The sequence below is a fragment of the Anthonomus grandis genome, chromosome 3, assembly GCF_022605725.1.
Source record: "Anthonomus grandis grandis chromosome 3, icAntGran1.3, whole genome shotgun sequence".
NCBI lineage: Eukaryota > Metazoa > Arthropoda > Insecta > Coleoptera > Curculionidae > Anthonomus > Anthonomus grandis.
This window is the reverse complement of record NC_065548.1, coordinates 15674807-15701935: the sequence shown is the minus strand read 5'-3', so window position 1 is coordinate 15701935 and position 27129 is coordinate 15674807. Positions and strand designations below refer to the sequence as shown.

Genomic DNA, 27129 nt, shown 5'->3' with positions numbered 1-27129 from the left:
TACCGATAATGTAATTCAGTACTCTTCAAATTCTCCCTACTCATACAAATTTGCCTCCTTCAATTCATTTTTCTATATGTTTAATATCCCCTTGTCAAAAGAAGCTTTCGCTAAAGAACTGAATATTATAAAACATATTGCTCTCAACAACGGATTTTCGCTTCATTTAATAGACAAAATGTGTTACAAGTTTTTAAATAAATATAAATCGACCTACAATATTGTAGTTCATAATAACGACAAACGATATTAATAATAACGATCAAAGTTCCTTTAGATCCTTGTCCTTTTTTGGTTCAATCTCCTTAAATTTAGCAAGATCCTTTAAATCTTTAAATGTAAAAATTGCTTTTAAGACAGTCAATAATTTAAAGAACCAATTGGTCAGTGCAGTAGACAAAGCAAGCGTTCTTTCTAAATCGGGAGTTTATTCCTTAAAATGTGGCGATTGCAACGCAGTATACATTGGCCAATCTGGAAGAAAAATCTCTACACGCATTAAAGCACACATAGCGCTTTTTGAAAAATATAAAAATACCAATGTCAGTGATACCAAATCAGCGTTTGCTAACCATTTGCTGGCCTCAACACATAATTTTTCTCCAGGGGTGGGAGCTGAAATGCTTCATGAATGCCCTAAAGGTAAGAAGCTTGACCTTCTGGAGAAAATGGAAATTACATAAGCTAAAAAGAGAGTCCTGTTCTCGTGTATGTGAATGACGTGTTTACTTTTGAACCTAATTTAATTTTTAACAATTTAATTTAGCTTAAAGTAAGTTTTTAGTTTTGTTTAAGTAATATTTTTAATTTTAGCCCTGATGATGCTCTAACTAGAGCGAAACATGTGTAGCCTGTGAATATATGTGGTGAGACCGGACTTTGTGGTTTTTCTTTGTTTTCGTCAATTTTGTATGTTGGTCTCTTGGAGGATAATGGATGAGATTTTTGTAATTAATGTTTATTATTTATGGCTGCTTATTTAATCAAATTTTGTTTACCTGTACAAGATTTTGGTTCAATTTGAATCCAATGGTCAGCTGGCCTATCACTTTCTTGACATTCTATAGCATATGGAGCATCATTTATTATAACATAATAAGGGGTAAATGTGACTTGTTTAGTCAGGTTGTTGTAAGTTAGCTGATTGTGTACACCAATCTAAAAAATATATAAATGTAGAAAAAAGTTGATAACCTAATTTCTAGGTACTTTACTTGATAAACCCTGTCATTGGCTTTACATTGGACAACACCCGATGATCCAGCAACATCTAGAGAAAATTTATTAGACCAGTCGCCAGATTCGACCCTTATCGATGCTTTTTTCTTTCCGAAGAAGTTTCTGGCGTTAAATGAAAAGAGTATTGGACCTTTGAAATTAGCTGGATGGTGAAGCACGTTCAGGTTTTCATCTGAAGCCTGAAAATGGTAATTTATAAGTAACTTTATTAACTCGAGAATGTATTAAAAACCTGCCAAAAAAAAAACGGAAATGAGGAAGCAACAAACAAAAATGTTACCAGCCCCACAATTAATAACTTAGATTGTGCTTTATGCATGCACGGTGGAATAAGTAAACAAAAAGATATACAAAAAAATAGTCACGAATAGTTTTGATTGTTATACCAGCAACGAATATAGAAGAATAAATGTTTAAATTTTATGTAGTCTTTTGAATAAACGATTTTGTTGGGCATACAGGGTAGATCAATAATCAAATATAACTTAAATCACATTTACGTAAATACATTACTCAAAACAATGTCCGCATATTTTGAAAAACACCGTATCATTTAAGCATTTTAATTTTAAAATTTTTAATTACTATTTTAGTGCCAAGCAATACATCATTTTTCTAAATAATACCTGGTATATAAAAAATATGCTGCTCTTATGGGTATTTACATTTTTTTCTTTTTTCAGATTTTCTTTTTTTTTAACAACTCCGCGACCCGTTTTCCATATTCATTATTTTTGAGAAAAAGCTCATTAATATCTACTCTTTCTGCAATTGAGTACATCATAAGAAAGAGTAAATTTTTAAAAGAGTGGATCGATTTTTAAAAGTTATGCAGCAAAGTATAGGGAATTAAAAGAATTTTTTAATTACGGATCATTGATTAACCTCCATTTTCTTTAAAAAAAATTGGGGTATGACACCCACTTAGAGGGATGAAGGCTTTGCTATCTCTTCTGCGTGAAAACTTGTCCCCGTGAGAAACAAATTTGACGTGGTTTTGGATATTGCCAAAATTTTGCCTTGCGTTACGTTTGCGATAGGCCACCCTGTTTTTAAGAATTTAATAATTAGTTAGTTTTTTCTTGTTCATTTCATCTTTTACCAAAGTGACTTAAATATGAAATTTTATTTTGGGATTTTTTTGGTTGCGTTTTTAAAAAATAAGCTTGCTAGTTAGCACTACTGTAGTATTTAAATAATAATGCAGTATTTGATTTTATCATGTGCCGCATATAGAAAGCATTTTCTTGCAAGATGTGGATATTGATAAAATGGATTGGGAAGTAGCCGGACCAGAATCCAATAGGCGTGTGGGACGTACTCAGAAGGGCTGTTAGAAGAATATAATAAATTCAACGTAAACCTTGGAACCGCTGCCTGTCTGTCTTCAACTATATTTGAGGCTATAAGTGCAATATCGGACTAACCCACAAAAATTCAAAATCGGCTTTATTGTAGAATATTATCCGTCAAGTTAAAATCTATTTATTGCACAGTGGACCAAACGATCTATTCCTTTTCGTTACGAAATGGCAGCACTAAACTAGTTAATGAACTTTATTATTGATAAAAGTTTAAAGAAGCAAAGTGGACTATCCTCAGTTAGCCCACTGTGCTGCTAAAAGTAAGAAGTTTGTGTGCTAGAGACACCCTAAAAAAACACTAAACTGGCGGAAAGTGGAAACGCAACGGTCATCGGTTTTGATCTAATGAAGACTCGTCCTACACCTGTACTTACCACAGGCATTTGTTACTATAAAAGGTAGTTATGGATTTACTGCTTTAATATACATGAAGTGGGAACCAATAATGCGTTCATGTTTGTATGGGATGAAAGTATTGCTTCCAAGGGGCCGCAAGATGTGGGTTCTTGTATTTTATATTACATAAAAAATTTTGTTACATCGAAAAGATTTATTATGTATTTTGACTAATGTGGTGGTCAGAATCGCAATATAAAAATGTCATTGATATGTAACTATATTACTGCATCTCCATTATTTACTATGGAAGAAATAGGTCATAAAATCCTTGTAAGTGGTCATTCCTATTTACCATGCGACAAAGATTTCGGAATCATAGAAAAAGAAAAGAAATTTCATCTACATGTCTTTATACCTCAAGACTGGCATACAGTCATAAGACATGCTAGAAAAAAAACCCTTTACCATAATAGAAATGGATAAGTCAAGATTTTTTTCCACTAAGGAACTTAAAAGTAACATAATAAACAGAAAAGTATCTGAATCAAAAACAATGGTGGAGTGGCTCAAAATCTAATGGTCAAGGTTTAGAAAAGATTATCCCAATACTATTTTAATTTTTCCCAATACTATTTAGTATAAGTACTCGAATAATGAAGAGGTTTATTTTAACACAGTAGATCTTAGTAAAAGGATATCTGTTTCCAAGGAAATTAAGGATCTGCCTCTTTTATACCCAAATGGTTATGCCATTAATGAAGCTAAAATAAAGATCTTCTTGAGTTAATGGAATTCATATTTCCTATATACCAAAAATTTTTATGAAAATCTGAGGTCATCTGCTCAAGCAACTGGAGGTGAAGTAGTTAGCCCAATTGAGGAAGAAGAAACTTTACGTATTTAATAACTACCTACTTAATAAAAAAATAAAGTTTCTATATTTTTTTATTTATTCTCGTGACAATATTATAAAAAAATATACAAATATACAAAATAAACAAATTCCGCAAATTTAAGTAACACTCGAGAACATTCAATTAATTCGAACTACAGAAATGTCCTTTTAAAAGGGTTTTGCGCACTTACATTTTCGTATTTTTCCTAAACCTATTTTTTAGCACTTAATAATATTGGGGTTAGTCCGTTTTTGCACTCATAGCCTCATTTATAATCTTTAAATAAAGCACTTCAAATTAAATAAATTCAGAAAAAAAATGCGATAATTGTTGTTAGTGCACAATTAGTTTATGCTATTGGGATTGTTATACAGCATCATTTGAAGCGAACGGTTCTAAGTGTATGAGAAACGTCAAAACTTAATATTTTAACATTTCAGATGCATGGGACTGTATAGACAAATTCTGACGAGAGCATATACGCAACATCGCATTCTTTGAACTACGTAAAATTTAAGCATTTATAAAAATGCGGTGGCCGGTATAACCAAAAACAAATATTATTAAGATGCACAAAAGAAAAACGCGGATTCTAGTGTTTTACAAAAATACCTTCGTTGGGCTTCCAATAGCTTCATTTCTTTCAGTTTTCCTTGATTTCTGTAAAATATTTATCTGAATTGTTTACATTATTAAGACTGATAAGTATATACTTATATCTAAAAAGTAATATTGGTCCAGATTTTTTTGACTTTGCTATGTTGAAACGTAATTAAAGTAAAAATTATTTAGGTCAAAACCGAAATAATTAATAAAATCAAATCATGATTGTAATATACATAAATAACCATTTTTCGGAGTATATGTATACAAGGTATTTTTTTAATATTGCCACAGTTTTTTTCTTAGGACGAAATTAAGCAAAAAAGCTCCTATAAGCATAATGCCTAACGTCTTAGAATTTGGGCTACAGAATAGTAAAGTTTTACCAAAAAAACTATTTTTTTTTCGATAACTTTAATACCCCTGTAGATATTTTTCTAAAGATTGGTACGCACTTGCTCATCTTTGGAACCTTTATATTTGCCATCGGTGTGCTTGTGAGCTTTCATCTGAATATAATACGCCACTGGTTCTTCTTGTAATAAATAATATTTTTAAATTATCTATGTCACTTGTAACAATTGATCTGTTGGATTATTTTTGGTAGGTGCATGGTTTCCGCATAAAGAACTTAAAAGCATTAATACATCGCTTAACTCTGAGTGCGTTAATCAAGTTTTATTTCTTCTTTATCCCAATAATTATTAATTTTATTTATTTATATTACAAAGAACACGTTAATGAAGTTTGTCGCAATATTAACAAACTACCCTGTATATTACCAGAGGAAAATATTATCATTTTTTCAATTTTTATATGATTTTTGTTCAAGCATATTAAAAAAATATTATATCTAATATACAGGGTGTCCCATCAATCATATTAATTAATTTAACAGCAGATTCCTTTTAAAAAATAAATGAGGTGTTAAATTTTCCTAGTCCGAAAGTCAAAGACATCCTGGTTGTCTTGATTTGACAGGGTGATAAACTTAATGTAATTTTTTTAAATTTTGGCCATAAATTTAGAACTTACTCTTAAATTAAATTAGAACTTATCTTAGAACATTGAAAGGCTAGAAGTAGCATGCCGTGGAACTATGGGCAGGTTTGTTTGCTTGCAACATCTCTGATGCAATGATGCCAAATGCTTATAGAGAAATGGCAAAAATCACTTTATAATATCATAAAAATGTTCAGTTGTTTCCGAAGGCACAAAACAATACTACTGCTCCCCTTTAATAAAATATCAAGCATTTTTTAAAAATAAATTTGATAAGATATCATATATTCGATGAAGTCAATATACGTTAAATAAATGAAAATAAAGTACGAAGAAACGAGAAAACGGTAATGGCATCGCAACGCCGCTCGATCGCATTGTTGATGTCACCGATACAAGCACTCTTTACCAGTGACGTCGTCAACAAATATTTACCTGATAAATTTTTATTAATGATTAAAGAGTTTGACTATAAGTAATATTACCATTTATGAGCTATTTATGTGTTTTTTTTTAACGGACTTCATTAGAGGAAGGTCCTAATAAAAGGCAGCATTTTTGTCAAAGCATTTTTATGGAAATTAAATATTTTATTAATATAATATTATAGATTTCTTAATAAATCATGTTTTAAGACACAAATTTTTAACATTTTGCAAAATTTTATTGTTATTGTTATATTGGACAAAACTCAGTTTTACATCACTTACTTATATCACATAATATATACTTCTATAGTGCTGACTTTTTCAAAAGGACAGTATTGCTTCAGCGGAAAAAGTTAAAACTACAAGGATGTTCAAATTGTGAAGGAGTTGCAGGTTTTTTGTAGGTTATAAGATTTTTATTATGAGTATTTAGCCTGTATAATAGTTTTGAGTCATTTAATAGTGACCTATATAATATCTAATACCAATTATTATATCATATTAATTTATACTAAAAAACAAAGCTTACCTAAGAATAAAGACTATGTACAATAGATTAGATAGTTTATTAGTAGTAATATACAAACAAGTACTTTTACAAGTCAAATAAAATATGTAGTATGTTGGGCTTTTTCGAAAATCATGTTATTATTTCTTAAGTATTTTAATAATGACTTGAGATCTAATTCAATTTCTTTGGCGCAAATTTGTTTGTTGCAATCTTCGAATTTTAATTTTCTTTATTTTTTTTTCTATAATTTGGTGACAAGTGATTTAGCTTTTAAAACGGTGGAATCATCAGTGCTTAGGTCCTCAGGATATCATTTTGATTTTACCCTAGAATAATATACATAAAAATATAGTATTACCAAAATTAAAAAAATGTATTATGATAATCCAATTGATCAATAAAATGTATGTTATTATAAAGAATCTTTGTAATATCATACATTTAATTAATATTAAATATTTTAATATTAAACAAATATAACACAATAAAATACTATATCACTTTTAAATAAGATATATAGAATAGGATAATACATGGCAAAAAACTAGTAGTCTATTTTGAGTGTATTTTTACATTTTCCTTGGCAGAGTCAGGGAATGTGTACCAGTTAAACAAAAACGGCTTGGATGAGAAATAGTAATTGTTGACCTAGACCCCACGATTACTGTAGAACTATTAATCTCTAGTCTGGCTACTGATAATATTATCTTCCTTATATAAGAAATCACTTCTACGATGTGATCTGAACAAACAAATATGTTCTGTTTAATTGTGTTGATTTCCATTAATGAAATCCATTGTTCCCTTTGGGCATATATTAGGCAGTCTATAATAAGTATTTGATATTTAATCAAAAAGCAAAAAAAAATACAGTAATGAATTAATATGTGGTGCCAATTACTATATATATTATTGTAAGTTGCAATATGATAAAACAAAAAAAAATTATCGACCAAATTTTAGGGAAAGACAAAATTAACTTTATACATAGATATCAATATCTAAATAAATTTCAAAATTGTTTAAAGGCAATAAGAAATTAGTAATTTCATCTATCTACCTAATGTCTATATTAAAAAAACATAACTATACATAGATAGGTACATAGGTATTAGATATGCCTTCTTTCTGCCAAAACAACAAAAAAAAAACATAAAATCCTGTAATAAAACCAGGGACAAAATTCCAGTTTTATATTTTTTATAGGCTATTGATAGATGAATATGTTCAAAAAAATATTTAGATTTAAAAATATGAATATTTTGGTATTTTACGCACACTTTCACATTCAAGTTTTTATTAGGTTTATATCTATAAGATCCCCTATTCTACGTTTATGATGATGGTTACCCCATGATGTGATGTTATGAAAGTATCGGTACTTACTTGTGAAAAGATCGGCTTGAATCACTTTTTTATCATGATGCGGCACAAACGACATAAGTTTTTCCCATCCTAGCAATTTAAAAAAACACTAAAATGTGGCCTTTTTCCTTTTGAAACCGAAAATTAAAGAAAATACACGAATCCCGAAAATAAACAAAAAGCCGTTTGACAGATGACACTACGCGTATGGTTCAGGCGCTTAAGCTCCGGTGTTGTCGCTTCAAATTTTTTAGAAGCAGTTTTAGGGATAAGAATGTTAATAATTTTGTTTTTTTTTTGCTTAAGGATATTATATTTATTTTTAAAATAGGTTAATTGTAGTATTTATACTTTTTATTTTAAATTTTCCTATAAAATACAACACAAATAAATTAAATTAACGTTATAATGGTTGTTAAAATATAGCTAAAAATTTCCTCCGTTGGAAATTTGCGTAGACTTGACAACAGAGAATCGGCAAATATGTTTGTAAACAAAACACCCCTCTTGCCCCTGTGCACATGTTGGACTTAAACAAAGTTGTTGTTTACTAATTCTAGCCTTTCAATGTTCTAAGGAACTTATTCATCTTTTCCAAAATTTGGACGATGTTTCTTTTTTAATATGGCAAATCTTAAAATTAACCTTTATAAAAATTAGGTCATAGAGGGCGCCACAGATTCCGTAACTTTTTTAGGCTTCGCATAATTTAATGTTTTATAAAAAAAGCTGCATTGATAAAAAAAAAATCAAAATGTTGCTGGTGGTGCCCTCTATGATATAATTTTAAAATAGGTTAAATTTAAGATTTGTGATATAAAAAAACTTATTGCCCAAATTTTGTTAAAACCGAAGAATAAATTCTAACATTATGGTCAAAACTTTAAAAAAATATATTAAGTTTATCACCCTGTATCTTGGTTGCCTTTCACTTTCGGTCTCGGAAAATTTAACTTTACCTCAGTCTTTTTTTAAAATGAATTTGCTTAAATTATTTACCATTATTTATGGGACACCCTGTATAAACAAAATTCTCACTAAATTCAGCTCGACCGTTCTATATCTTCCTTAAACCTCAATTAATTGCAATAAATTGATTAATCTGTTGACTAGTAAACTGTAAGTTTCCTAAAAATCTCTAAAAAAAATACTTACTCTATATCCAATCATTAATCCTGTCTTATTTAACATCCAAAACGGACAATAAAGCGAATAGATAAATGACCCATCCTTATTGATAGTATGAACTCCCAAATCGAGCGACATCTTGGCAGGGCTATCGTAACTGTGGAAAGTCCAAACTTCAAATTCTCCGGGTTCTTGTTCGGTTTCCTTGCGACAGGACCACTCTTTCTCTAGGTATTCGGGCAGCTATAAAAAAACAAATAACCAAAACTTGCTTTTCGAGAAATAGTAATAGTGAGTCCTTAAAAAAAGCGTTTCAATAATTAAGTTAATTATATACATGTTGTCTTCAAAATGGCTTGAAAAATTAATATAAAGTTTTGGATCAATTAATTATTATTTTAATGGCGTTGGCTAGCTTTAGCACATAAAGTTGACAATAGTTTATTACAGGCCTATTTTAGAAATGAGAAATAAATATATCAAATAATAGTTCAACTTTAATTGATGTTTTTCTTTATCACCAATAATAATTTGTATTATACAAATATTGGCTCAAAAATTAGACCAAACACGCCATTATAAGAGAAATAATAGGTTAATTCCGAAATAATAATAACGAGACGTTTTGGAAAAATACGAGTTCTTCTTTGTGCAATAATAAGTCAATAAAGTCTTTTAATCTAACTCATTAAACCAAACATCAGAAATTAGACCTAAGAGTTTCCTTTGATGAATAATCCAACTTAATAAGCCATTATACCAAAAGTTAAATAAAAAATTATGGTAATCCTACATGATCATCGTCATTGTAGATGATAAAGCAAAAGAATGTATTCTTATTGCCATTGATAGAATTTCTATAGCAGGCCAAGTTCGGCCAAATACTCCGTTCTGTACCTTTTCATAGAAAATATTAAAAATACTGATTGTTTACTTACCCGTATTACAAGAACACTTTTTCCAGGGTTTACATTAGGCAGCTGCAAAGTACCTCCGGCCTCAACCTAAGAAAATAAAAATGAAACGTGATTCTGTTTACAAACATTCTTGTTATTACCTCAATTTCTTCGGCTAATTCATCAACACAAACAATAGTTTTCAGAGGCAAGAAGTTCTTAAATATTGCAGCAGGTCTTAAATGAATATTGTAACAAGTGCTGGCCATTGTATGACGGGAGGTGTTTTCATAATAAACCTGAAAATTGTATATGATTTGGATATTTTCCCAAAATGTTGAAAACAATACCTGTTCCATTTCACCAATAGCTTTTATCAAAAACGGACTTGTACCGGTATTTTCGGCAGAAACTGCTATTGGACATTGTAAAATTTTCACAATACTCATATCAGTTTGCAGTTCTTTCCAAATGTACGGACCAGTCGTCACACTATAACCAGCAACGCCGAAGAATAGTTCACTTGTGGGAGTATAAACTGACTTAAGTGGTAAATTTAAAGTTCCGTTTGGCGCTACGGAACCTACTAACTCTAATTCGTTGCCTCGTTTGGTCATGTAATACACGTCAATTGGCACTGAGAAGTGATTGTAAACCTAGGTGGACGAAGGAATAATATTAAATATAATTCTTCCCAATAAAAAGGCATTCATAATTTATTAAAAAAATATTTTGCGACCGTGTTTACGGTCATGAAACTAAAAATAAATATAAATCTAAAAATACAAATTTTCAAATATGATTTTCAAAATTTACCAGGAAACAACGTTTTAAAATAATAAAAATATACACGCTTAAGGATATACCTATAATTATCCAAAATTTTTCAAAAAAGGTTTAATAAGGGAATATTTTGTAAGAATGTAATATTAAATTGTTTTTACTGTATTTTGTAATATTAAATTTAAAATAAAGAAAAAAGGGATTTTTCTTCTTTTTATGGATTTAATTTATTTCTTTGGTGCCGAAATACCCCTTCATTAATATGCAACAAACATTCATAGGCAAAGAGTCAAGTTAGATGGTTAGTTTTAGAGAATTGGAACGATGATTTTTATAATTAAAAGTTTTAAAAATTATATTTTAATTTATCATCTAATAATATTATCGAAACTGAGGATGTATTCTTTTCTAGGTCCGATTTTGTGTATTCTGTATCTCTCTAAAATTACCAATTGATATTTAAGAAGTTCCAAATCTTTTGTTTTCTTTCACGTGAATTTTACTTATTTTTTTTTATTTGGTCAAGAAATACTTTGTTTCTATGTTTCTATGCACCTCTGCATCTTATCAAATAAGTAATCTACTTAAAGTAAATAAATGTAATCTACTTAATGTTTTTTGGCTGAGTTTGGATAATACTTATATGTTCATATTTCTGATGTCTCTTAGTAAATGTTTTCAATATTTTAAATATAAGGTGGTTTTTTGTTAAAATAAATTTTAACAAAAAAATCCTTTTTTAACGTTCCTTTGGACATTTTTGTATTTTTAAATTATCAATTGTGATTTAAGAGGCATATATTAAATATGTTAACATTTGGTTAGGCAGTTTTCGAAATATTTGCATTTTAAAAACATGATTACTCTGTTTTATTGCATCCCACTTGCCATGAATACACCGAAAAAAAAAACAAACAGCAATATTAATTATTTTGCTGTCGCCATTACTAGTTGAAACGGTATTAAACTATTGAGAAAAAAAGTCATTTTTTTGTAGTTAATAATAATATTCAAATTAATAATAATTATATTCAAAATAATTTCTTCACTAATGTCATGACTGTGTAATCATGACTTTTCCTGCTTTACAAAACGAGCTATTTGGAAATCTCAGCAATATTTTTAGTTTTTAGATATAATAATCGACTTTTTATTAAAATAACATAAAAATACAATCTTGCAATATTTAGCTGTGTAGTTACTAAAAATAAATAAGCAAAACAACGTAAGAATTAAATTTAAGTAAAAAAAAACATTAAAATCAAGTAAAACTAAAACAGTAACAAAATTAGCATTTTTTGACCAAATCTATACTTTATAGTGACATATAGAGACCAAACTATGGATAATTTAGTTCTACTTCTGCCATGTTGGCGTGGCACCAGAATCATTGTTATTAAAAGTCAATTCGTATCAATATGTGAAAAAATAAAAATTTGGAAAATTACCAAATATGTATATCGTTTTATAAAAAAAATACAAAAATATAAACATAAGTAAAGAAACTATTTTGCTACCATTGAGAGTTTTCTAGTTATTAAAATTAATTTTAGATAGTTTTTACATTTTTTCCTGTATATTGGAAAGAAATAAAAATGGAAAACGATGGAAATGCATAATATATTTTTAATAATTGATCTGCATATATTTATAACTCCTCTGCAAGACAATATGAGTATGACATACAGTATTGTGCATAAATATTTATTCCATATTATTTCTTTACTTTTAAGTACACGCCTCTGTATTATTTATAAATATACCGAGAAATCATAAGAATGCCAATGCAGAGTAAGGAACTTCATGTTTGTTTATTTAGACAATGTGCATAAATATAGCAACATTCTTGTTTCGCATTTATTTTATCAGTTAAATATCGATTTACCTGCTGTAAAGTTGTTATTTTTGAATCTCAGAATTAACTTAAAATGGGTCGCTCAAAAACCGTCTCTGGTGATGTAAGAAAAATTATTGTGGAGCATTACGAAAATGGTGTTAGACAGAGTGACATTGCAAGAAGCTTACGGCTTCACAGGTCAATCGTATCCAGAGTTTGCAAAAAATTTCGCCTTACTGGAACAGCTGCACCGGCGCCCCTTCCTGGTAGACCCAGAAGAAAAATTTGAGGATGGATAGGCAGCTGCTACGAATTTCCAAAGAAAATCCTTTTTTGTCTTCTTCCCAAATTTTGGCAAAATTAAAAGAGGGTGGAGGAGTAAACCTCAGTTCCAGTACCGTAAGGAGAAGATTACTTGATGCCAACTTACCTGCTCGTCGCCCCGCCAAAAAACCGTTACTCTCAAAGAAGAACGTCAAGGCTCGTTTTCACTTTGCCCAATCTCATGTCCACTGGTCTGTAGCTGATTGGAAGAAAGTCGTATTTAGTGATGAATCTAAATATAATTTATTCAGGACTGATGGAGTGATGTACGTCAGACGCCCTAGTGAACAAAGATTAAACAAAAAGTACATTTGCCCCACAGTTAAACATGGAGGGGGAAATATTCTTGTATGGGGATGTTTCTCGGCTCGTGGCATGGGACCCATAGTAAGAATAGTGGGCAAAATGGATCGTTTCATGTACAAAGACATTCTGCAAACACATTTAGTGCCATATATGGATGAAGTCATGCCAGTAACCGCCATATTTCAGCATGACAACGATTCAAAACATGCTTCTCAATTTGTTAAGAGGTGAAATAATTAAAAATAAATGTAATGGTTTGGCCATCTCAATCGCCAGACCTAAACCCTATAGAGAATTTATGGCATTACATTGACACCAAAATCAGGCACCTAACATGCTCTAATACAAATATTCTCTTTGAAATAGTGGAAAAGGCTTGGAAAGAAGTGAACAATGACTATATTATGAAATTAATTAAGTCCATGCCAAGACGATGTGCAGATGTTATAAAGGAGAAGGGGTACTACACGAAATATTGAATTGATTTTAATTTAGTTGGGTTATATTTTTTTTAGAATCAAAACTATTTTTTGTTGCTATATTTTTGAATAATAAATTTGCATAAAACAATTTGGTGTTTTATTTATTATAATACAAAAAATATGATAATATGAAAATATAAACAGGCTCTAACTATTCTTGTAAATAATATATAAACCTTACTCATAAAATAGATACTAAAAAATATATATCAGGAAAGTTCAATGTTGCTATCTTTTTGCACAATACTGTATATGTCTCTAATATTAACATTATTGAAATGCACAAGAACGCAATTCCTTATAATAATCTCCACTTACTTGTAAAGTACTTCTCAAAGTAATAGTCGTTACTCCATTATCGACCTTGACGTCAGAGATAAGGCCCCAGTTATTATTATCTTTAGCATAATTTAACATAAAGAAACGCTTGTCAGCCCTTATAACCGGCAAATTAAGTACGCAGTTTGTTTTGTTAACTTTGACCTGCAGGAAGTAATTTGATTCTTGTTCGTGCCTATTCAGCTCTTTGCCCAATTGAATCGCCGAAGAGGGAGGGTTTTTCAGAACTAATGGTACGGCTGCGAATTTGTTAATATCTTCCAGTGAACCCCCTTCTGCAATTTTAAATGAACTCTCTTCCAAAAGGAGCGTTATGTCTTCTCCTATTTCATTTAGAACTCTAAAGAAATCATTCTAGTTTATTACCTATTTTAGTATATAACTGTATCGGTTACCTGTAAGGAGCTAAAATAGATGTACTAACATCTTCTTGTTTGATAGCAGAAGCAAAAGCTTTTCCTAGATTCGTAAGTACTTCCAAGCAAGTTTTCGTAACTGTGAGTTCCAAAGTTTTATCAGAAATGACGTCGATGCTCATTACTGGTGGATTAGAAGTAGTATCGGGCTGAAAGCAAATAATTAGATAATTAGTCGAGATTTTAAAAAACTGAAAAGTACCTCTTCGCCTCTTTCAGTAATAGGACTAGTTAAATTTAAAGAATCATCAGGCTCATTCATGGACATCTCTAATCGTAGTTCCCATGGTTCGAATGAGAGTTTATCGCCTCTTCGATTTTCTACTGGTTCTATTAGAGGCTCCCATAATGCAAGTCTGCTGTTATAGTAACCCATTAAAAGTGTTACTGTGGCCTCGACTCCTAAAATAAAGCCAAAATATTGTTAACAGTGTTGGCAGCTCGCATTGTTAAATTATGATCATAGGACGCAATTAGTAAATGTTGCGAAATAGACCTAAGGTCGGCAAATCCGTTTAAAACCATGATTATTCAAGGATATCCACAATAGTTCCAAGGAATTCAAAGGGGAGCATGAGTGGCAAATGGCCACGGGTTTTTAAGCGCCTTCATAGGAAAAAACTATTATTTCGTTCTAAATATTAGTTAGGATTTATGCTTTTTAGACCATTGATAAAGAATTATTTGTGTAATTTTTTTCTCTGTATGTTTAAAACAGAGTTAGCAGGTTAGGAACAGAAATAAACCTATTGTTTAGAATCCACTCTTCAACCAGTAGTTCCTTTTAGCCTTGAAAATACATTAAAATAAACATCAAAACGTCGGCCAATTTGTTAGAACAATGCTAAATAGTATGCATTTATAATAAGGTAATTCATCGTGCAAATCCTACACATATTGGTATTTTCTCAAGGGTACCTTATGGCACGTGAAGCACTCCTGGGAGATGATTTTTGTCTAACATAACAATAAAACAAATCGTGTGTGCCAGTCCTTTGGTCCTTAATTTTTCCCAATATTTTTAATAAGTATGAGCTTCGTGGAAATAAGTTGTTTAAATTAACTCCGTATGGTCTTAAATGGGTAGTACCTAAACTTTGTAGGTGGTAAATCGTTAAAAATAATTATGATGATGTCGGACATTTTTCATTCAATAAAACTATTCATAGAATTAAACATTCATATTGGTTTCCTAAAATGTATCAATTTGTAAAGAAATACATAAGCGCTTGTCTACATTGTCCTTATCATAAAGAACATGGTGGTAAACAACATGGTTACCTACATTCTTTGCCCATGTATGCTAGACCTCACCACACTCTGCACATGAACCACTTAAAACCATTTGATGCCGGCATAAATCCTAACAAATATTTGTTAGTTATTGTGGATAGGTTTTCCAAGTTTATCTATGTTAATCCAGTTCCAAATACTTCTGCTAAACACGTGCTAAAACAGCTACAAAGCCTCTTTTCCATCCTGGATAACCCCAGGCGTATAATAGCAGATGCCGAAACTTCATTTATATCGAGTGAATTTAAAAACTACTCGGATAGTAAAGGTATTCGATTTATTACAACAGCTGCTGTGAACAGTCACACTGGCACACCCAGAGGGAATAGACAGGTCGAACGGGGACGAATTCGGGACAGGTGATCGGTCGAACGGAAATGATAATCAAAACTTTTTTCCTCTATTGTGATTGTGACAATATAAATTGTTATTATAAGAAATGTGGTCATAAGAAAAGGGACGTCCCTCCACCCGAATCAAGAACTATTTGAACCCTCTCATATTATATCATGGGTATGTAACGTAGAACTTCTGAACTATAAAATAATGTAATCCACTTATTTCATAGCCATACTATAAATTTCAGAAAGTCATTATAAATGCTAATCCCTTGACGCAAAAACAACGCCTAGAAAACTATAATAACACCATTTGAATATTTTCAGACATTTAAATTATATATATATATATATATATATACATATAGTTCTTATTTTATCTTTAAATTATAAAGAATATAAGAAATTATTTTCTTTTTTTTGGTTACGTTTAATACTATTTCTTTTGTCAGTAGATAATTTTCCTAGCATATTAAGTAGAGGTATAAGCTCAGGTCAAAAATACCCGAAAATTTTTTTGGTTTCGGATTATATTAAATATTGTTTATTTTCTCGTTAATTTTCAATAAATTCTAAGGTCGGTATAAGTAGGTAAAAACTATACCTAAACTTTTATATGCTGATAGTTTGTTTTAGAATGTATTTATTTACAAACTCTACACACATATGTCCATTTACAGAGTAGGAAGATTATACAAAATAACTTAATGCAAGTAAGCTAAGCACATAAAAAATAATTTTAAAAATAAAATAAAATTACAGTACTGAATCTTTTACTAAAAATATCATATTTTATGTTCCTTAATTTGATTATACAACTTACACATGTTAATAAGAGAAGAATTTAGATAATAGTTTGTACGTGCACCATCCAACACTAAACTCTAGCATCATCAATACTACCATTAAAAAGTTCGTGCACAAATTATAAACATGCCATAGTTCGCTGACTTTCTAAAATAGCTGATACGTGCCAGTTTGCTGATAATACATATATCTAAATTTGTTTTTGAACTCTTTCTGAGGCATTCAGTAATAGGCGCTCCTTATGATAGAGCAATACTCTAGAGAGGTTCTTACATAAGACACATAGAGTGTTCTGATGCACTTTAGATTGTTAAAATTCTTGTTGTTTCTGACAATAAATCCATTCATTTTATATGATTTGTTAACAATTTTACTGATATACATGTTAAAAGCAAGTTGCGAGTCAAAAACAACAGCAAGATCCCGCATCTTACCAACTCGAGACAGAACCTCTCTATTAATCTTATAATCATAAGTAATTAAATTTTTTTCTTGTAAAGCTCATTACGTTACATTTGCTAATATTAAAGTGTAAACCATATCTTCGTGGCCGATCCTGTTCAAATCATCTTAAAGGTTTTTGCAGTCTTGTATGTTTTCGATTTATATAATTTTAAGTCATCCGCAAATGATAAAGATTCTGATTTATTAATCTCTTTAGTATAATCATTGATAAACAAAAGGAATAGTAGTGGTCCAATTTAGAAGATTTTTCAAGAATTCAGCTAGATGTTTGTATTTCCTGTACCTAAGAACTTGTACCTGTTACTTGTTGCAATTTACAAATGTTTTGTCCCTAGGAAGATATCAATACTCCAAGGGGATCTGCGAGTTTCGAGACAAAAAAAATACAATCCAAATCTCAAAATATAAAAACAAGAAAACTGTGTAAAACGTTAAAATTATTAAAAAATCGTATCTATATATATAGATCAAATTCCCAAAGAGAGATAAGTAAGATAATTATTAACTTGATGACGACAGTAATAGTGAAACTGAGTTTTTAAAATAAATTCAGCATTTGTTTTTATTCTAGATGAAGTTGTATAAATTACAACCCTGAATATATTTATGTATGTATATTTGTAAATAATTTGGTATATTATATTGTTATATAGGGTGTCCCAAAAGTAGACGTCCAAACGAAAGGAGGCGATAGAGGAGGTCAGTAGCAATCAAAAAAAACCCATATACTATTATTCGATTGTTGATGGTTTAAAAGTTATTACCGTTTTTCTGTTTTTTATAAAAATAGTGTCATGAATGTTGCCTTAAATAGTGTACTTTTTCATAAGTAATAATTGCATGCAAAACAATTGCTTCTGTCACTACTTAGAAAATGATAATTTCCCAATGTGTTTAAGTTTTACATACACATTTTTGCGTTTGAATTGATGCTGCTACAAAGCACGTGTTCGAACAAAAATAAACAGCTATCAGAAAAAGTTGCTTTATTTATGCAGATTCTTTACGGTCAAATATTTATGATAAGAAAACTAAACATTCTTTTTCAAATAATTTTTAAGATCAACATACCGTTTCCCTGTCGCGAATGTAGTTAGTTTCTTTCTGGTTTTTCAACAAATTAGGCTTTATTTCTTATACTTAGACTGTTTGCTGTTTCTATTTTCGGAGTTTTTCGTGTTTTAACTCATTTGCTACTATTACAAGTAAACCTTCACAAATGGCTTATAGTTCCCACGAATATGCAGAAATGCACTATGTTTATGGGCTTTGTGATGGAAATGCTCGAGCAGCTGCCCGAGAATATGAAAGACGCTTTCCCGGTCGAAATCGCTATCCTGACCATAGAGTTTTCATAAATGTGCATCAGAGTTCCTTGGAAGGCATCATTCCTGGTCAGCCACGGAGAGTAGGAAAACCTAGAAATGATAACGATAAAGATGATATTGTGGAATTCAACAGAGAATCCAACAACAAGTGTTCGTCGCATAGCAAGACGTTCGGGACTTCCCAAATCCACAGTTCATCGACTCTTACAAAGAAATCTGTTATATCCTTATCATATGCAACGTGTTCAAGCACTTCTGCCCACTGATTATGAAAAAAGGATTCAGTTTTGTCGGGAAATGCTGCAGCGTAATAGAGAAGACTCTAATTTTTTTTAAAACATTTTGTGGAGTGACGAAAGCAGTTTTAAAAGAACAGGGATATTTAATATACACAATTTGCATTATTGGGACTATGTTAATCCTAATATAGTGAGAAATGATCGTTTTCAGCATCAGTTTTCAGTCAATCTATGGGCAGGGATCATTGAAGGCAAATTAATTGGACCGTTCGAGCTACCAGGAAGACTTAACGGCGAAAATTATTTGAATTTCTTGCAACATAACTTGAACGATTTACTTGAAGACGCATCTGTAGCAACACGGCGAGACATGTGGCTGCAACACGACGGAGCTCCTGCTCACTCTGCCCGAATCGTAAAGCAACATCTTGATACTACTTTTAATAATCGATGGATTGGAAGGGGAGGAACCATCTAATGGCCGCCGCGTTCGCCTGACCTGAACCACTTAGACTTTTTTTTATGGGGATATTTCAAAGAACTTGTTTTTATCAATGAAAGCCAGACTGAAGTAGAACTGCGAAGAAAAATAAGACAAGCGGTTATTACCAACAATGACAGAGCCTTTCGGCGCATAAAAAGTAATTTCATCCGCCGTTGCCGAATGTGTATTAGGGCAGGTGGTTCGCATTTTGAACATTTATTGTGATGTTTAATAGCAATAAATTCTTTTTTTTTCATTATTTAGAATTAGATTATTTAGTATTACAATATTTTGATTTTTGTCCAAAAACGATTAGTTTAATAAAAATGTCAATCAAAAAAGACTTGTATCACTTATCTGAAAGTATTTCACCATATGAGAATCTTCATTAAATAAGTAACTTTTCCTGATAATTTTTAACTTTTTGTAGTTAAATAAAAATTAAACATATTGAGAAATTATTTTTTTCTTACTAGTGAAAGAAACAATTATGCATCCAAATCATATTTATGAAAGGGTGCACTCCTTAGGTTCACACTCGCACTAAATACTAAGTAAATAAATTATGATATTTTTGTAATAAATTTTGTGCATGATGCAAGAAGCGATTTTTAGAAAAATGAGAAAAATGGAAATAACTTTTAAACCATCAACAATCGGATTATAGTATATAGGGTTTTTTTGATTGCAAATGATCTCCTCTATCACCTCCTCTCGTTTGGACGTCTACTTTTGGGACACCCTGTATAGTTACATAATTTTATTTTATAAACTTTATACTTCATCTGTTCAGATGGGTACATATACATGTGAATTGTACAATACATTTTTTTCAATATAAAATATAGTAGCACCACATTTATTTTATTAATTCTATTACCACTTTAAAAAAAAAAGAGTTTCTTAAATGTATGGTTATACTATCCATCTATAAACTGTGTTGTAAATTGTGTTCCTAATTTTTAAACAAGAGTTTTATTTCTGTTTCTATCCTGCTAACTCTACAATTATCTCATAAAACAAACCTTACACTATAAATATTTTTTTTAAACACGTTAATTCACAACTTACCTAACTGAGAGCTCCAATTCCTAGCACTTCCTTTCAGAGAAGTTTCAAACAATAAAAATGGCAGAGTTTTATTAGCAACGCCGGCTTCCACGGTAATGACGATGGAAGGCATCGAAATGATGCAAAGTTCTTGTAAGACCGGCTTGGATGGTACGACGTCATCGAGCACGTCATCTTCTCGTACCTCAGCAGCTTCTTCGCTCTTCAAGAACCAGAACTCATTATCCCGGAATGGTTTCTGGTTCCACAACGCCTCAAAGATAAACTGTTCCTCTTCTTCCCCTTCTGTTACCGTAGGATTCTGGGACATAGTAACCAGTACACTGTTTAATAATTCTATTGTTGCGGGCGATACGCGCAAAAGAACCTCTTCGACAACTAATTCTAAATGAAGACCTTTGCCTTCTGGTGTACTGCCTGCCAAACTGATTGTAACAGGATGAAGAACGTTTCCCTAAAGAACTGATTACCTTAAAATATCTGTTTACTATTAATGCAGCAGCTTACCCTTGTTTCTGCCCGTGTAGCGGGATTGTAATTACAAGTATACAACTGCAAATCCTTAATCAAACCATTAACAACTTGATGATCTCCGTTCATTCGGAATTTTACCAAAATTTCGCTATTAAGTATCATTGCTTTGGAATCAATGCTATCCATATGCTCAACCAAGACGATATCGGGTTTTTCTACTTTTAAATTGAGTGTCATTTGAACTGAGGTTGGTGGCCCTGATGACGATACTTGGCTTATTTTGCTTGGCTTATTACCTAAAAATATTATTTTTACATAATTCCGTAAGCTTTAAAATCTAATTGGTAAATTCAATCAAATTCCTTATACTAGGTGCATCGATAGATATAAGAATATATTTTACTTGGCGGGGTTTTTGGGGATACTCAACTAAAATATTTTGATAGTTTTGACGTTTCTGTTTATCCTGGAAGTAGATGTCAATTTCGCTAATTTAAATGGAATACCCTATATATTATTACATTTATAATAGCATATTTCCTGAATAATTTTCCATACCTAAGTCAAATGGTAATTGAGATATTTTAGATTTTATGTTAAAAATTACGTTTACAGGTTGCAAAAAAATCATAATTTTTTCGTTATTAAATGTTTCATAGGAGAGTATCGACTTTAATAGTATTTACATAATATTGGACAAATAGTCAAACAGGGAGATTAAGAAGGATGTTTAAAAATGGAATTGAAAAAGTGGTCAATTTATTTATTTAAATAGAAATTCTCTATTTTTAAAAGTTTTTTGAACTTAGGACTTAAAAATACGTAGATGTGTGTCTACGAATTTGTAGTTTGTGGAATATTCGACATGTTTGATAACTTATATTTAAATTGTCAGAAGTGTAAAAATAATTTCATTCCTCCTTTAACAAACTTCCTTATACAACCTTAATTAAACTTTATTTTTAATTCTACGCACGACACAATTATATAAGGTTTAATAATAAAAATAGAAAGTTTTTACTTAAAAAAACTGACTTTCCACCATTAACTTTAACTTTATTTTCGTTACTTCTTTCCTAATCATCCTGTCATAATATTTATGAATTATGTAAAAACTACTAGAGTCGATCTTCTTCTACTAATTTTCTATAAGAAATCAAATCCAATTAATCATGAAAACCTCCGCATAGAAAATTATTACTTTTTGACCACATACAAACAACCTTTTTTAAAATAGGACTCAAAATCTATTTTATTAATAAAATGGGTTCAAATTTTCAAGTAAAATCCATTTAAATAAACGAAAATGACATCTATTTCCGGTAAAACTGGAAATGTCAGAATTATCAAAATATTTTAGTTATATGACTCTGCCACATTGCCAAAATTTCAATATTTTTCTATAATCCATCAACAGTTCTCAGAGGACTACCCCGTGTACACATCCACCAGAATATGCAGATAAATGAGTAACTTTAGGACTCCCATTTGTATTCAGATAGATTTTTTTTCTTTGAATTTTCACTGATAAATAACTTCAACAATTTATATTGCAAGTAATTTACCTAAAGATGTTGAGCTTTTCTGGGCATTTCTTCTAGTAACCGGAGCCTGAGATACATCATCGGGATTAGTGAAAAACTCGGCGATTTTCATGAGGTACTCCACTGATAAGATCAAGGTGAAACTGAAAATTCTAACATCGGCAAACATATCGTTTTGCGTTTGTTGGTATGTAACATCAATCATGCCTCGGTGAGCACTGCCAGAGTCAGAGGAAGCTACCGACACGGAGTCGTCAATTCCTGTCCTAAAAGAAAACAGGTATTTTATTTATCATTTAAAACCAAAAGTATTTTAAAATGAACCTTGATTTTAATGATAGATATAAAATTGTATACAGTATTCCTTCAAAATCTATGTTTAATAAATTTTTGTGATATTTAAATTAAAAGTAATAAGGCTTTATGCTGGAAGTATAAGACTTTATGATAATTTAAAATTCTACAATATTTTGAGTACTAAACAGTTTTCTGCCTAACTCAGATAGGCAGTGATGATGCTGTGTATAAAGTAGTCAGTCAAATTAAAAGCTTCATAAAGGTGGTAAATGTGTTGCGGCATTCTTGGACCTAGCCAAGGCCTTTTATACAGTGCCGCATCAAAAATTGCTTGATGTGTTTGAACTTGTGATGAACAATATATTTAGTGACACACTTTCTACTGAAATGGTTCCACAAGGTACAGTCTTAGTCACATTGTTATTTATACTCTACGTAAACTCGCTATTAAAAGTTACCGAAATAGACGGAGCAATAGTTTCATATGAAGATAACACAGTATGTCTGTTTATTGGAGCGACTTGGAAAGCTGCGAAATAGAAAGCAAAGAGAGGACTAGCGAAAATCAGAATTTGGGTGAATCGAAATAGTTGATTTTGATTAAAGCAATAAAAGTTCTTTAAACTTTGCTTAAAGCACTTTTATTGCTTTTTCACTAATTCAAATAGGTCGGACTGAAATAAATTGAGTATCAAAAATAGTAATAGTAGCGTATATTTTATGATGTAAAAGAGGTAGATAAAATAGTAATCTACCTAGGTTAGGAGTGCAAATTCACAAGAACCATGTGTGGCATGATCAAGCTGTGGGTCTCAGTAAAAGACTTAGATGCTTTATTCATAAATTTTAAGAACTGAATAAATTTCTAAACAGTAAACAACTTCGATCTACAAAATTAAATATGATCAACAAAATATATATCAATACGATCTACAAAACATTGGTTGAATCAAGAATTAAATATGGTATTCTTGTTTGGGGTGCATTACATGACAATGCTCTTTACGCAGTAAGTGTAATGCAAAATTACCTATTGAGGATCATATGTAGAAAGGATACATTTTTCCACCGGACGTTTATATTGTGACAACTCAATTTTAAATGTACGTCTACTTTATTTTCATGCTACTGTCATGCTTTACTATAAACAACAAGAATAGTTTCGAATCATACTCACAACCATAAGACAAAGAAGAAATCTAAATGAACCACTTCAACATAAAACAGCAAGTCAAAGATTTGTAACTTATATAGGGCCAAAAATAATGAATATGCTTCCAACTTTAATTAGAATATCAAAAACCATGAAATGTTTTCAATTAAGTAATTTCTTAATGCAAAAACGTAGTGTCACTGTTGTAGATGCAGCTCTTGTATCCTGTATTATATATTTTTTTTTATTAATTTTTTTGTATAAATATCATATAAGTGATTTTTGTTAATAAGTTACTGCTTATATATGGATTTTATATTAGTATAGATAGATATACGGAGTAACTTTTCTTTTACACCTAAAATGAATACTACTAAATTGTAGTAATATACAGTATTTCGTTTTCCTAGGTGTATGTTACCTTCCTATTTACTAAAAATTTTATTTGATTACAATTATGTATTATACATTTGTGTTGACTTCATTTCAAAAAAATTAATTTACTACTTTAGGCTGATCAACCAAATAGATAAAACCAGATTGAGTACTTATTTATAGTTGAATAATTTAGACTTTTTGAATTGACTGGTCGACAACTGGTGAAAAATCAAATCGTTAGGAAGGCGCTTGATATTTATGTTTAAATACTTCATTTTACAAGGAATTAAATACAATGATACAAAGTACCCTACATATTATTTATTAGCAGGTGTTTATTGACATGTTGGTGGATGCGCGAGAGGTCAATAGAAATTACCGACAAAATATAAACACAGTAAAAATATAGAGAGATTTAAAATAATATTTTAAATATCTTGTTGATTGGTTAAATCAGGCCGTTTCATGTGAAAAAATCCTCAGAAAAAAATAATTTGATATGATGTGGAAAGATGGCACCACCGCCTACAAATCACCATGAATATTAAAGAAAATTTACTGAAATCTTAGACTACTTTGTAAATTGTTAAAAAGGGTGTTTGCTTCTTAGTAGCACATGCGACCAAACTGGAAGCGTGGGGTATGGCAATCAAGACATACCCAACACGTAATTTTTGTTCACGTGGGGCTGTTTTTTGGCATTGAACCGAAGACGCCCCCTCCAAACCAACTTAAAAATAAAGTATCTTATATTTTGGATTAGGGATAGTGGCACCGATTCAACATTTGATATATTCACAATAATCACCCACTAATCACCCACAAGCGCTATATACTACTATCACAGATTTAACTAGCTACGCTCCAGATAAACACTCGCATAGGCAGAAATGTCACCAGAAATGTCGCCCGACTTTTCAAGCCGGTTGACCAACAGCACGTTTTGTTGCGCGCTGTTGCCAAACATAATAAGACCCGGGCGCCCATACCGATCACCTCGGGCGACCATAAATTTATTACGGCGTTAAGGGGTTGCGGTGAGCCTCTTGTATCGTCGGCGTCCTATTATTTTTTTTATTGACTATTATTGGCACATGGGCATCATTTATTTTTAGGTCACACACACCTTATGTTTTCATTTGTTTTTGTTCATTCGTCGCTTGCATGTTGAGTCGATGCGTTGATCGGCTTTTAATCCAGTAATACTTCATTTAAATTGATTTTGACTATTATTTTGTAAATTGCAGTGTTACTTTTTGTTTTGTGGCTTTACTTTTGATTTTTTAATCTGAACATGATGAATTTGGATCACAAAAAACGTCCAGGAGGTAGCAAATGCTAATATTTTAATTGTTCTAATTCGCATAGAAGCTCTACGGTCAGGATGTTTAGGTTTCCCAGTAAAGATCCAAATATTTGTAGTCAATGGATAATAAATTCTGGTAATTAGATTTTTTTATTTTTTTAGTTATTAGTTGTGTATAAAATATTATCGAAGCACTTTTTTATTTTAAATAAGTTGATGTTATTCATTTTTACACAGAGCGTTTCATAAAAGTGGATATATCAGAAAAATATTTATATTTTTAATTATAACATCATGTTTACCTATGTAATTTGAGTCGCTTACGATACAGAGTGTTTCATAATATTTTTGTAAAGAGGATTTTAAGGGCTTAGCTAAGCTTAGAAAGAATAATCTCTACTTGTTAAGTTGTTATGGAACAATTTTATTTTTGAGTAGGTATGAACTTTACGAAATACCCTGCGTATCGTAAGCCGCTCAAATCAGAAATACGATGTTATTATATGGATAAAAAAAAAGAGCTTTTTGAGAATATAAAAAATAATAATAGGTGTTAATGAGAGAATTTTAGTAAATATATTTTTTATGAAACGCTTTTTGTAAAAGGTTTTTACACTAAAATAAAGAAATACAATACTTATACAGTGTGTCCGAAATTGGTGATACATGCATATTGCTATCTTGAAAACCATTAGAGATAGAAAAATGGTTAAATAGGGAAAGTTTTTAAAAATTTTGTTTGAAATTTAGTCCCGTTTAGTGTAGAATTTTATCTTTTTTGGTATTTGAGATATTTTGAAAAAACAAAATTCATCCATTTTCGAAAATGTGATGTAATTTCTTTATTTTTTAAAATACTTAAAATTTGTAAAAACTATTTTGGAGCAACTTTCTAAGTAGAAAACATCTGTATTTTTTCTAAGCTTATTTTTGCTCCGATTTTATAATAATTCACACTTTTGCATTGCCATTTTTTCCGTGTTACATGGTGGTATTTTTAAAATAGGCTCAGAAAAAAGTAAAATAGATTTTTCAAAGATTCGGTTTTTTTCGATTATCCTCACAATCGTTCGAATTTTAAAAAAATTTGAAATGGCATGTTATTGAGCTAAAAATTGCGCAACTTTTTCCCCGATTTTGTCTCTCTCTCTCTGTCTCTTTTTCCCTCCGTTTAGAAAGTTCTCTTTTGGTGAATGGTGAGCAATGTCCAATGGTGAGCATGTCTGATGCCCTACACTCAATTTATTTTCTAACGTATCAAAAATGTAATGCAAAATTTTTCTACAACAAAAGTTTTATTGTTTCCTATACAGCGTGTCTCACAACAACGTTAACAGCGTAGAACTTGGACATTTTTGAAGAAAAAAAAACCCAAAATGCGGTTTTTATGGGAGACAATGCTATTTCTAAAAATGTATTCAAAACTACCCCTGCGTATTTCACCCCCGAGAAACTACCCCTATTTTTTAATTCAAATGGCACCCTCAATTTATTTTTAAATATTTTGACAGCATTTTTCTTTCGAGTACAATGAAAAAAAAATTCATTAAAAAAATGAAGGAAAAAGCACATGTTCATTATATTTTTGAATTAAATTTTCATTTATTTGGGCACTTATTTGATAATAATTAAAAATAAAAGGAAATAAATAAAAATTTTATAAAAAAAATAAATGAAAATATATTTTTTCATTT

The 27129-nt window shown here is 30.6% G+C and overlaps 1 protein-coding gene and 1 non-coding gene across 3 annotated transcripts in view; one reads left to right on the top strand and one right to left on the bottom strand.

The window, feature by feature from the left end:
• The window catches only part of LOC126733759 (intermembrane lipid transfer protein Vps13), a 75079-nt gene that overhangs the window by 17500 nt on the left and 30450 nt on the right, over positions 1–27129 (bottom strand). The window contains exons 25-37 of one of the 2 annotated variants that reach the window (XM_050437151.1): positions 22323–22567; positions 20791–21053; positions 20284–20737; positions 14461–14660; positions 14238–14407; positions 13822–14182; positions 10122–10427; positions 9933–10070; positions 9814–9879; positions 8903–9118; positions 4451–4498; positions 1215–1418; positions 999–1158 (exon numbers count right to left, since the gene is read on the bottom strand). In XM_050437151.1, coding sequence (XP_050293108.1) covers positions 999–1158; positions 1215–1418; positions 4451–4498; positions 8903–9118; positions 9814–9879; positions 9933–10070; positions 10122–10427; positions 13822–14182; positions 14238–14407; positions 14461–14660; positions 20284–20737; positions 20791–21053; positions 22323–22567 — 2831 coding nt within the window. The remainder of the gene's footprint in view (positions 1–998; positions 1159–1214; positions 1419–4450; positions 4499–8902; positions 9119–9813; positions 9880–9932; positions 10071–10121; positions 10428–13821; positions 14183–14237; positions 14408–14460; positions 14661–20283; positions 20738–20790; positions 21054–22322; positions 22568–27129) is intronic. The other variant, XM_050437153.1, reaches the window with a different exon arrangement.
• On the top strand, positions 24718–24849 carry LOC126734738 (U11 spliceosomal RNA). Its single transcript, XR_007660162.1, has one exon. It is a non-coding gene; the product is annotated as a U11 spliceosomal RNA (small nuclear RNA).